Source organism: Stegodyphus dumicola, chromosome 2 (assembly GCF_044657685.1).
Source record: "Stegodyphus dumicola isolate Sdum_Otavi_A_Nest chromosome 2, ASM4465768v1".
Lineage (NCBI taxonomy): Eukaryota > Metazoa > Arthropoda > Arachnida > Araneae > Eresidae > Stegodyphus > Stegodyphus dumicola.
The window spans coordinates 80468400-80482244 of NC_140769.1; the positions used below are offsets into that span (position 1 = coordinate 80468400).

The window sequence follows — 13845 nt, forward strand, 5'->3', positions numbered from 1 at the left end:
GCTGGTGCATATGTTTTCGCAGAGAAAATCATTTTGCTCGTGCTGTCGTATAACAAAAAATATCCATAGATTATTTTTTACAGTTGTTAAAATAGTCCTGGACTATCTATTTTAAGACAATACCTTCTTGGAAAATTTTCAAAATGAAATTGGCTTGACCCCGCATTACGCATGGGGAAAATTATAAAGACACCATGCCGCTAACTTGTTTGGTTGCTAGCGACAAATCCAGAACAAACATCAACATTCAATACTCTTATTCACTGTAGTGAACGTAAATATTTGTTTGTACATTAGTAATAGTATTAAAATAAAAATATTTATTATAATAAAAGCTATTGTTCAAAAATACATCCTTGTAAAGCCTTTTCTTCGGTTAAGGGACTTCATGTGAATAATTAATTCTGCGTTGAAGCAAGACAATTTCTTAGAACTTATTGCTTCAAACAATTGAATGCTGGGATTCCTAGGGAAGAAAATATCCTCAAAAAGTATATTCCACAAAAAATATTGAAATATATTCTTATAATGACTTATTAAATAATTAATAATTCTTATAATTATTAAATATAATGCTTACTTATTTTTTACAAAATGTACAATAATACCCTTTATTTACAAAAATACCATACTAAACAACTATATTATAAGATAATAAAATAAAAACATTGGATTGTTTCTTATTAACTATGTGTCATCTTTCCTTTTCAGCTTTCTGTTATAGGATAATGTTTTTAATCCTATTTCAGACAAAGTGTACTAGTGTTTCAAGGACGGGAAGGCAAGAATTTTTTAAATTAGTCAATAAATTTATGATCAACTGAAAATTCATAAAGAAAAACTATTTCAGGTTAAAATTCAATTTCACAATATCTTGAATGTATATAAAAAAGTGAAATGCAAATTTGACAGTGATATTATCACTGTTTCAGCCCTTAAATAACTCCTAAATGTTTTGTTTATTGCTCTTAAAAGCAGATCAGGTGTTTAAAAGTTAATACCATAATTTTTGTATTAAAAAAAATCTCGAAATTATAGCTAAAGAAAAAGCAGAAACAAAGGCATTATTATTTATTTATACCTAGGGCAAATTTAATTTCTTTGAGATCGAGAAGATATTTAAAGCAAATGTTTATGCTATATCCTGAAATTGTAGAGACATTAGATATTTTTTAGAAAGAGGCAAGATGAAAAATTAACAACGCCTTCGCCGGGAATCCAACCGCGGACCCCTGAAATACCGGCTTAGCGTGCTACCGTTACACCACGAAGGACACTTGGAAAGTGGGAGAAATACCTTATATACTCCCCTTTTTAAAGCGCGACTAGGGTTTTAGGGAACCTAGTCGCCAAATCCTGGGTGTGGAGAATCATCATCCACAACCCTTTTAGTTCGGGCGCCACTTGTAGAGTCATTAGGTTGATTGGAAGCAGACAAGATGAAAAATAAGCAATCGCCTTCGCCGGGAATCGAACCACGGACCTCTGGAATACCGGCCCAGCGTGCTATCGTTACACCACGAAGGCACGCTAGGGAAGTGGGAGAAATACCTTATAAAATCACCTAATTTTTTGTTTTCATAAATCAGATGAAAAAGTCACATTTGAAACCCATCCCTTTTTCAAATCAGCTAGCTATCCTGGTATAATCATGAAAATGTTGTTCCGCTCTTGAAATTAAGATATTCAGTTACCAAATCTTAGCTCGCTGAATAATTAACTTTACTTAAAAGAACATATTTGGTATACATTAAGTATATATTGTTCATTCAAAAAGCGAAATATTTTCTGAAAATAACATACGTTTTAAAAACTAAGTAAATTTCAGCATTAAATATGCCTTAAAAGTTTAAATTTTGAAATCTCCTTAATATTTAACTAGAGTTTCTCTAAAAGCAAATTTAAAAGTCACATCAAGTTAAGTTGATTAAATTTGGCAGAAATAATAAAACAGATATTTTTCATAATAATTATTCAAATATTATGCTAAATATCTTAAATTATAGGTAATATTTAAATAAAAAGAAATTATTTAAAATAATTATTATCTGCATGTAAATGCATTTCTAATTTATGACAAAAACAATGTGTGTGTGGTGTAATTATGGCAAAGCCTCAAGGGCTATCTGCCTAAGGGGAGGGATGCCTTCGTGGAGGACTTTCTAAGGGAAACTGGCTCGTATACACGTTACACATGGGGAAAACCACGAAAACACCCATGCAGCCAGCCCGTTCGCGGGATTCGAACCTCGGACCGAACTACCAGTGTTCAGCGACTTTACCGCTCGGCCGCTGGTGGGCGACAAAAACAATGAAAATCAGAAATAATAGCAAATGCAATCGAACTATAAACATTGCTTTTCAAATGTTTCAGCAATCTCACTGAATGAATGAATATTGCACCAGATATTTTTAATATGGGTTTTATTAATAGCAGTTTAACCAATCTGCATTGAAATTCAGATGATAATCAATGACCCAGAGATTTAGGTAACTTAGATTAAACATAAATAATAATAATAAAAGAAGAGCGGGTAAATTTTAAAATCAAGTTATTTCAAAATAAGAGTCTTTTAGGAAAGGAAACTTTTTTAAGATAGCATTCGCACCCTGCGGCATTCGGACGGTCATCACGGAGAAGCTATTATAGTCATTTGCAACTTTCTTGACAACTCAAATCTACAGGTACTATTATTTATGGGTATTTGTAGAAAATAACTCGACAGGCTAAGGGCTCTAGACAGATTGTATGTCGTTTATTAAATGGTGCGAATATATCGATACGGTAACTTTTTAAAGTTACCAAATAACTTTAAAAACGTATGATACGAAGTATCATAGGAGTTTTCGCATTCGATTCAATCTACCACAATAAAGTGTAAATAGCAGAAAAAAGAGCCGCGCGAACCTTTGTTTTCCTAGTGCATAAGACAGTTACTTTTACACTATGCACTCTGTAATTCTACTAACAAATTTTTGTCCTTTCTTTATCGCTTGTGTATTTGTTAGAGTAGCAGTTATTGTTTCTTTAAAGAAATCCTTTTTATTCACAATTGAACTAAACGTTCAGCTCGAAAAGCTTTGTGCCTGTCTCGGAATTTCACAGTTATTTATCCTTCAGACTAACCATTTCTGGCTCTCAGTTTTAAAATGAGTGATGAAGTATTCTTCATTATTGAGCCAACTATACGGTTATCGTTAATCTTAGTTTCGATAGAATATGATAGAAACATTTGAAATATTTCGAAAATAAATGTTCTAATTATTGAATATATAAAATTTATAAAAGTGTTGCAGCATTCAAAAATAAAGATTATTTCTGAATTTATCAGACTTACATTCTTAAAAATTTTGCTTTATTAAGAAAATTTAATAAACGTTTGCCTAAAAATTTCAATAAAAGAGTAATCTATTATAAGCCTCGTTTAGGAAACTTTTAACTCAAAGTAAATTGTATTTAAGTTCTCCAAAGATTACAGCGTAAGATTTTGACATAACATGCAATTTTATTTGGCAAGGTCATGTCATTATTAATGAGAGGCAACAAAAGAAGAACTCAAGAGTCTACTGGAGCCAACAAAACATCTTCGAGATCTCACGCAGTTCTTATGGTTCAGGTAAAGAAACGGAGTCCTGCGCATAGCCATGAGCAGAAAATGCGAACTGGTCGCTTGTACATGGTAGACTTAGCTGGATCTGAAAGAGCGGCACAAACACAGGTAAAATGGTTGATAATTGTACATATTGAATGCATTATTAAGAATATGTTTTAAATTCGGCTTACATTTTATTTTAATTAATGATATTTTAATTACTCGATATGTTATGAACTTTTATATTATCAAAAAGGAGGTTTAAATTTTTAGCTAATATTAAAAGTATAAGGATAATCTTTTCATTAAAACAAAATTATATATGAGATTTAGTTATTTCAGTAGGCTCTATAAAGATAAATGAAACAAAGTGGTTTAATTTTTTGTATCATTTATATTAAATCTTTTCTCTACTTGGTGTCGCTGAACAACACTTGTGCACGTAAGTGTCTGGTTTTTTGGTCAATTAAATCGTTTATGTTAGGTATCAAGTGCATATCATTCGTCAGTCACAGAAGTAAACGTAAAATCAACGAGGTGAAGAGAAGTGGACCAAAGTCAAATGATCAGTACAAAAATGGACAAATTCGATTGACCTGTATTCGCATCGTGGAATTACAACATTCATATTTCTTGAAAGGCTATCATACATAGAAGAAATACATAGCAGATAGGGCGAAAGCCTTGAATAAAACTAGCAATTAGGACTGCTTTCGCCATTACAAGCGTGGCCACTCGGAAGTCATCGAGGACTATGGAGAGAGTCACAGAAGTAAACGTAAAATCAACAATGTGGTTCGAAGATGTCAAGAAAACTTTCCTGCATTAGATATCGGCTTCGTGTAGGGACGTATCATATTCCCCTTGTAGGGACTTATCATATATCCTTGTAGGACTCCGTGTAGGGACTTATCATATATCTACCTTGCGTACTCTTGTTATATAAGTGGTTAGCACGAGCAGCTGGAAAATTCGTGGTGTCGAATCCGAGCGGAAATATAATAACGTTTTCGGGTTTCCCACTTGTAAAATCCTAGTGGTCTTTGCAAGGGTGTCTAAACTAAATGTAGCGAGAAATAACTCGTCGCCACCTAAAAGTGGAAGACTGGATCTTATGATTCTTCTCAGCTATCATTTAATTGGAGAAGAATGTTACAGAATTCCCCATTGCGGGCTTTCGTGATGAGAGCGATTAAGTAGCAATTGAAAGATCCTTGATTCGAATCCGGGTGAGAGTACGATTGGTCTTTCGTGTTCCTTGATTCGAAAATGCTAATGGTTGATATAAACTTACCATGGTACTGAAATAAAGGAATTGCATATGTGCAAGAGAAATGAAAAATGGGTCCCTGGGTCCGCATAAACTTAATCCAGAACAATAACGTATGTTGCTGCACAAGGAATTTGAGAGCTTATAAGCAATAAAGAAATCGTTAGGAACATACAGTGACCATTGTTCGAACTTACCTGACGTCTGATTGTTCGGGCCCATGTTCGCCATGTACTAGAGGCATTTGGTATTAACTATTGAAGACACGATAAACAATCAGTAATGAAAGATACCTCCAGTTTTTGCAGTTAAGCATCATCGCTAAAAAACTATACAGTGTAGTTGCTCGATGATAATTCTAGATCCCGTGGACGTACGACTGTAAGGATTTGCAAGAACAATATATTGGAATCACCACTCCAGATTTAAAACCTTTTGATTGTAAAGGTCAAGTACAATTTAAAGGTCAAGTGGAATACAAACTGAAATTGTTATCAAAATACGATTTGTGTCACATTTCGATACCGATGCTTGCGTGTTGCTTTGGATAAAGAAATTCAGAAATCCAAAATAACGATAGATGGCTGTTCAATACCTGCTGAACGACAGGGAAAAGCTTTATGATGGCTAGCTAACAATGCAAAGAATTTTTCATGTCTTCAGTGTTATTGCATTAAACATATCAACGTATTTGAAGTGGCCGACATGATAGGTTTTCGTGTTTATTGCGCTTTTAGAAAACAGAATTTTTGTGAAAATCTTCGTAAACCAAGACGACGTGAAATGAAAAATCAATTACCATCATTTACATTTGGGAAAACATTTTAAGCTTTCCAGACCTCCAAAAATACTTATCAAAGCATAAAAAGGAATACATAAAACCTAAAATAATACTAATAAACATGAGACTCGCAATGCACGTGTAGTTAAATAACAGACAGAGGATACTTCGTTAAGCTGAGTGATGGGAAATTAGATAAAGATAGATGCAAAAGTTTGAGCTATAGTAGGGAAATTTCGTCACCTATAGCTGTCAGATTTTATTGTTTTAGTTTCTTCTTTATTTGTAGTGTTCTATAGTTCAAATACCATCTTATCCCAGAGTAAAAGATAATATTTATGAGCTGCTGTGATTGCTAAGGTAATGTTTGAATAACAATTTTTTGCTCTTTATATTTCTTCCCTAGTAATCAAAATGCGCTGCAAAAGTTTTCAATTTCTTTGCATGTTTCAAAATTAAAATCGTATTTTATTCAATCACTAAAGAAATAAGGGTTAGACGTTTTGCCCCTCGCCTATGCTTTAGTAAAATTAAAAATCTTTTTCTGATTTCTTTCGTAAATCGAGAAAGCTACTAATGAGATCTTCCACAAAAGCGAAATGGTGTGAGACTATCTTTCATAAAGGGTGGGATATGTATATAATACAAAAAATGTTAAGCGTGAAATAAAATATGAAAGGGAAGAATAATATCAAAACATTAAACTGCTTTTGTAGTGAAAATACAAATTAAAATTTAAAGAGAAATACGTGAGTTATGATTCAAGTAATACATATATCACATTCCATTGAACTTAAGAGCATTTGCCTGTTCGTGAAAAATTAGTTCTTGAAGATTATGAAATTAATGAAATGAGATAATTTTTGTCACAAATCTCAAGTATCTTTTCTTTCTAGAATACAGGAAAACGGCTGCTTGAAGGAGCACACATCAACAAGTCTCTTTTGGCTCTTGGCAACTGTATAAATGCTTTAGGTCTGAACTAGCTTTATGTAAATTATATTAACTATAATTCCGGTTTAAAAAATTATTTCATTTTTTAAATAATTTTTCAGTTTTTATAAATAATATTTTGATAAAAAGAAATTAACTCGTTATTCTCTTTGCCATAATTAATGAAAACTTAATTAACATGTATTATTTAATCTAGTAATGCTTAATCTTCTAAATATATGAAAAATATTTAAATCTCTGATAATGATGAGATAAGGTATTATTTGACAAATTTTATATCTTAAAACCCTTGCAGCATTTATTAACTATTCTAAATGCTATAAGGACTGTTGATAATGAAATGCAATAGAATTCATTTATCCGAATTTCAGATATCCAGAACTCCAGTATCAGTATCACCTATTCTTTTTCTAGGTGAAGTAAAATTAAGTTTGTTTATTTTCAAGTTTTTAACTATTTAGTTGTTTTAAATAATAATAAAAGTACAGTACAATCCATATTTCCAAAGAAATTTTTTAAATAATTCAAATATTTATACGGGATGAAGATTTTTCCTGCAAGATGCAGTAAATATGTAGCCTATCAGCATTAAGAATGAAATAATAATATTATTATATATTGTTCTACTTTTTCTCTTTGGTTTGCACCGAGAAGTAGTTTTTATCCGCAAGAGCTGCTAATTGTCTAAACAACATTAGACTAAATAAATGTGATGACATTATGACGATCTCGTCTGTGCGGAAAGAATTGTTTTCCCACATTTATCTAATTTTATATCGGCTTTAAAGTGTATGCTGAGTTGTCTTTTGTATGGGATTTTTGATTCTTAAATATAAAAAATTTGTTTGACTAGGAAGAATATCAAGCGAAAACTTAAAGTGTAATAATTAGTTAATACATGTATGCATCCGAGAAGAAAGCAAGTTAAAAGTACACAAAAAAGAAATACTGAAAAAAATTGTAAAACAATTTTTTAACTTTATTTTTCGGATATAAATATATTTACTTTTTCTAATTATACAAACTTAGCTCAAAATAATTCTTTTAATTTAAAGCTAAATTATGTTGCTCGGGCAAAGTAAAACTTATCTGGTCAACAAACAACCCTCGTACAAACAAAATCTTCCATCCCTCCCAAAACAAAATGGAAAAGATAACTCAATTGTCTGTCTTTTATTTGGTACTCGGTTGGCTGCGGTTCCATTTAAGCTGTATATTTGGTGTTCTCTGCACTTTCATATAGCATTTTATATTCTGGAATATTGCTTAAACTCGTTATGAAATAAAGTTGTAAAGCTTTGAGATATAATAAAACGCAACAAAAGATTTATATTCCAGCTGAAGCAAATTCGATATTTAACTGAACCTCTGTGTATACTGTTACAATAGCTTTGCGTGGGTAAAGAGCATAACTAACAAACACAGTTAAAATTTTATTCTTTTATTGGCGTGTATGTAAAATAGACGTGTTCTGGTCTGCTATCGATTGAAATTCGTCTCAGTGCAAATTTATCTTTGTAAAGTGAATGGAGATTTTTTGTTAGCTAATCCAATTAAAAATAAAATTTATTATCGAAATGGTTTCTGTTTGAAAAGTGAAGACTCTGACTTACAGAAATTTTGCTAATTTCGCTTCCTTAATTGATTTTCAAATTAATAACTTTATCTGTGATTCATTATGAAATGTATACTACAGTATTTTTGTAGTACTGATATAACAATGTTGATTAATACAAAATCGTAATATATAATGGATGCTTTTGTCAATTTTTACTATGCAATATTTTAATCAATACAATATAGTAATTTTATTATGCCTATTCCTTGTCTTAATTTTTAACACTTTCAATTCTGAAATACATATTAAAATATTGAATTATATTTTAACGCTAAAACAAATATTATTAAAATGAAAATGTGAATCCATTGCGTCAACTCAAAAACTGAAATTTAGTCTGTACAAAATCGTAAGAATTTATAGACTGCAAAACTGCACCTTATTGATTCGAATAAACGAACTGAAATACCGTAAGACAATTCTTTATTCTTTTTCTGCGGAGACGTACAGGGTATCTGAGAAAGGTGCTATTTTTTTTTTACCACTCCATGATTATTGCTTTCGATAATTACAGAACTATTGATTTTGTTCTTCCAATTATTACAAAGCTTTCTAAAATTATGGTAGACAATTTATATAAATAGTTTCAGCACTTAGGAAGATTCCATAAATTTAAAATCCTTAATTTTTATATAGTTTTAAAGCAAAAAGTTCAAGTGACAAAACTTTTATTACGCTGTTATAAGTTGAATGCAAAACTTGCTATACAGTTACGTGTAAGATTTAGGGAAGCATTTGTAATTAGTAATAAATAAAGATCCTAGATACAGTACACTCCCGATTATCCGCGTAATTGAGTGGCGCGGCTGCCGCGAATAACGAAAATCGCGGATAATCCGAAAAAACCTAAAAACGGGTATAGCAAAAGAGAAAACAGTTATTCCAACTTTGAAAAATCGTTTTATGTACAATAAAACTTAAAATAAACAGCAGGAAATGTTTAACTAATGCTTAATAGTTTAGTATATCACTCAAAACTAACCTAAAATGCATTTTGTTACTGAAAACAGAAAAGTGTTTTGTACTTACGAGAGGCGTCAAGGATACACGGAAAAATTAATACATATGTACTGTTTTAATACTGTAATGTGTTATGTAATTACAAAAGCATAACTGTAAAACTACACCTTTTTAAAGAAATCAGTCATTTGTGTTTGCTTCTTGCTTTGGAAGCATTTTCTCTTGATCCGAGATTGCATTTTTCGTAGCATAAGTTTCTCGGCCAACTCCGCGTCGTCTTGTTCTTCCAAATAGTTCAGCAGTCTGTCGACTTGTTCTAAAGCCGCTTAGCCGCTTGAGTCTTCTGCATCTGCACAGTGGGCTCTTCTTCGCCTTCACTTTGCTGTCCTTCATTCTCAGTCTCTCCCCTTGCTTTCTTCACAATTTCGTCATCTGTCAAGCGTTCGAAGCCAGGTTCGTTGACGTCACACTCCAACCACTCGTTAATGTTTTCAGCATCGACGTTCTCACCACCCGGAACTGTTTTCACCATATCGGCAAGAGTTGCCGTAGGCGTGTCTAATTCTCTTCTTCACAACTCAAAGGGGTTACATTGTTGTTGGCTTCAACATTAGGCATGAGTTTTCTCCATGAATTTATGAGGGTTGACGGTTTCACTGAGTCCCATGCAGATGCAATATCGTAGATGCTATCCAAGATTGTGTAATGTTTCCAAAACTCTCTCAGATCGTAACCTTCTTCAATTTTGGTCATTAGCAGCTTGGTTCGGTATGTTCTCATGTTCTCTTCATTGTTGCAATGACTCTTTGGTCCATGTGTTGGGTTAGCGCAGTAACGTTTGGGGGGAGAAACTTTGCAAAAATTTGTCCATCAGAAGACTTTAGCACGCTTGTTGCTGGGTGAGAAGGTGCGTTGTAGATCAATAGCACAGCTTTTTCAGCAAGTTTTTTGATTTAAGAGGTTTACGCACTTGAAGAAAAAAGATTTTTTCGAACCATTCTTGAAAAATGTTTCGGTTCATCCATCCTTTTTTTTTTTTTTTTTTTTTTTCGTTAAAGTAATCAAAGGGAAAATTTTCTATTTTTGTGCCTTTAAAAGATTTTTTTTTTTTTTTTTTTTTTTTTGGGACTTTCCAATGACAAGTCTAAGTTTATGTCCACCGGTAGCGTTACTACAAGACATGATAGTGATCCTTTCCTTTGCTGCTTTTATGACCTGCCGCTTTACTTTCGCTTTCAGATGCTAAAGTGCGAGTAGGAAGATATTTCCGCAAAAGTCCCGATTCGTCGGTATTGTAAATTTGTTCAAAAGATAGGTCTTCTTTTAAAACAAATGCTTCAAATTCACGGTGGAAATTATCGGCTGCTTGTTGGTCACCACTACGTTTCTCCCCATGAAGTCCAATTTCTCGAATTCCATGTCGCTGCTTAAAACGAGTCAACCAGCCAGAAGACGCATCAAAATTTCCTTTCAGGCCTAACAACTCAAAAAAGGTTTTTGCCTTCGCCGCAATGATAGGACCAATTACAGGAGTACCCTCTTTTCGAACTTGAACTAACCACTCTGTCAATGCCGTGCCTAGCTCATCAAAGGTAGATCCCTTCATAATTTTTCGCGTTTTCATTGCGGAAGCACTGTCCGACATTGATGCAAAGCTCACCAGTTTGTCTTTTTGCTTTAGAATGTCACGCACTGTTGTTTCCGCGATTCCGTAATCCAATTCCATCTGCTGTTTGCTACTTAATTCTAGTTTAATTAAATTCTAGTTTTTGCGCAATCGTCAACACAACCTTCTTTCGTTTTCGTGACATTTTAAATCGATAACGAGAAACACAAAACCAAAAAGCACAAGCACTGAACACAATAAAAGATAAGAAATTAACTCCGACCGGTTCGCAAACACTATCAGGCTTAAACTAACAATGGCGAGTGGGAGGAAGTGGACGTGTCAGTAAGATTAAGACGAGAGAGGGCGGTGGAGCGGGCACTGTAAGGGTGAGTCTAAAATCACTTACTAATCAGAGGGGAAGGTTCCGAGAAGGCTTGGGATATTTTTGCTATAAATAAGTACGATGTTTAGCAAATTTAACGTTTCGCTCAGTTTTGTGAACATTTATATTTTCTTTGCTTTATGCTTGAAAAAAAAAAAAACTTTGTGCGGCAGGCCCGGATAATCGGGAGTCTACTGTATATAATAAAAAGCCATTAGCAACGCATTGAAGCGTTTATGAATTTAATAGCTAGTCTTTTTTACTTAATAAGAAACATTAATTTACTTTTTTACTTAATAAGAAACATTAATTTACTTTTTTACTTAATAAGGAACTTTATCTGTGACTTACATAACTATTTGTTTTGTAAGTTCTTTATGAATCTGACTATCTCGAAAATGTTCAGTAATAATCATTTAAAAGTAATCTGATTCTTTCATTAATATCTTCTCCAATGTTTCTTTTGAAAATATGGAAATCTTTTGATTTAAAATATATTGAAGGATAATGAACATTCCGTTAATTGGACATTTAATATATTATATCCACGTGAAAAGTTAGATTTGATAACATGCGAAACCGTCTAACCTCTATTGCTGAAACTTTAAAAAATTATCTACTTTGATTTAAGAAGCTAGGATGTGAATTACATAGTCAATAATGTAAAATGTAGCTGATATACCTTCATCAGAAAAATACCCTGGTATCTGACATATTATTAGGACGACCAGATGCAGCACCGCATAAATGTGATTTGTTTTTAGTTAAACAATGGCAAATTTCATAAAATTTGAATTTATTTCAAACGGAAGTTATTCTGCTTGTACGTGTTACGGAATGAGATGCAAAATTGTTAAGATGATTATAAGGTATTTTCTCCCTCCTTCCACCATGCCTTCTTAGCGTAACGGTAGCACACTCGGCGCGTATTCGAGAGGTCCAGGTTCGAGCCCCAACGAGGACATTCCTCATTTTTCATGTCTGCTAATGACTAAAAAAAAACCTAATGACTCTGCAGGAGACTTATATTATCAATGAATACAGCGATGAATTGGTGATAAATATTTGTTTATAAGTAATAAATTTATTGACAGCAGCATTGTAGCCATATGTTACTTCGACGCATAAGGCAAGAAATTTTGCCAGCTGTTCTAGATCGTGAAAATATTTATCTATGTATTATTTATAGGATTTTCTAAACCTATCAAACAAAATTTTTTTAACTGTATGATTCTTTCATGTTTGTACGATTTTTTTTTTTTTTTTTTCATAAGAAAGATAACAGTCAGGGTTTCTTTTATTTTAATTCAATATACTTTTATATATCAGCCTTATTATATGTCTCAAAATTTAGATAATAGCAGTTTTCATTTAAAATAGTTGCTGTTCAATTTTGTGTGCGTACAGGTTCCTAATGGATTCAATGCACACAGAACCAATGATAGCTTGATAAACTTTATTCTCACAAAAAAAAAAAAAAAATTTACAGTTACAGAACTTTCCACAAAGGCAGTCATGCAATTCTTCTTAGTATGACAGAGCACAATCAGTAATTACCCCTTTAAACTACTAAGAACATTAAACAGCACGGAATGCAAAGCGCATATAAAGAGCTAAGCTCGCACGGAGTTATAACTCTAAACTAGAAACTGAGAACTGATACTCTTTCCATATTCACATAGTTTTTTCACCTGACAGCCGAGAAATTTCCAGTACTTTACCTTTCTCGAAATTACTGGAAGGCATATACACCCGGAAACGGTTACAGTTAATTATAGAGATCAATTACAGTTTTTTAATTACAGTACTAATTGCACTTATAGAGAGACGGGACAAAAATGTCGCGAAATGGTCACCATGTTTGGCGACTTTTGATGATTTTCTACCAGATTTGGCGACAAAAATTAGGTGCCAAAACCTTCGCCAGCTTAACGACATCTCGCCAACTTAACGAGATAGCCGTTTACCTCAAAGTTAAATAGACTTATCCCTGTAATCTTATTTTTTTCGGTAGAGCTCTCTTTTTTGAGGCATTTCCTGTTACATTAAACAAGATATACTATAATTTTAAGTATAATTTCACTAAAATTAATTACAAAATTCGCAACAGTAAATTAATGGACACTGCTATTACGATAATTTTTATGAAAATCAACCTAATCTTAAAATTCTCAGCTTACCCATGAAAATATTAATTACGTGTAATTTTTGCACGCGAATGTATGGGGAATTTTGAATATGTAATTTTAAAGCATAATGGTTATTTTAATGACTAAAATTTTGCTATATGTTGGATATTTTATGAGTTTTATTGCGTATTTACAAAAAACAGGATAGCATATGCAATGAAATTTTTTGACATGTCCAGGATCAATATCTAAGACGTAATGCTTAAGGAAACTTTCTCGAAAACGGTGATCATTTCACAAATAAGACGAACTTACATTTAGGCGAGGGGCAGAATTGCACAAAAAACAACTATGTATATAGGTATATTATTGTTTGATGCAAAAAAGATAAATAATCTCAATACCTAACTTTTGAGGTAAAACTTTATTTTTATTTAATGTGAAAATTGGAAAACAAGTGATAAATTACCTTAAGTTTAATTATCTAAAGTTTTCTATTACGTGTAAAAGCTACCGTTCTTAAAACTTCCGAGTATGATTGTTAGCAAG

The 13845-nt window shown here is 32.5% G+C and overlaps 1 protein-coding gene and 1 long non-coding RNA gene across 5 annotated transcripts in view; one reads left to right on the plus strand and one right to left on the minus strand.

Moving 5' to 3' along the window:
• The window catches only part of LOC118205274 (kinesin-like protein KIF19), a 194914-nt gene that overhangs the window by 128626 nt on the left and 52443 nt on the right, over nucleotides 1–13845 (plus strand). For all 4 annotated transcript variants that reach the window (XM_085810805.1, XM_085810807.1, XM_085810806.1 and 1 more), the window contains exons 7-8: nucleotides 3519–3719; nucleotides 6541–6619. In XM_085810805.1, the coding sequence (XP_085666931.1) occupies nucleotides 3519–3719; nucleotides 6541–6619 (280 nt within the window). The remainder of the gene's footprint in view (nucleotides 1–3518; nucleotides 3720–6540; nucleotides 6620–13845) is intronic.
• LOC146998493 (uncharacterized) overlaps nucleotides 1–13845 on the minus strand; it is an 82046-nt gene that overhangs the window by 55707 nt on the left and 12494 nt on the right. The window lies entirely within an intron of this gene.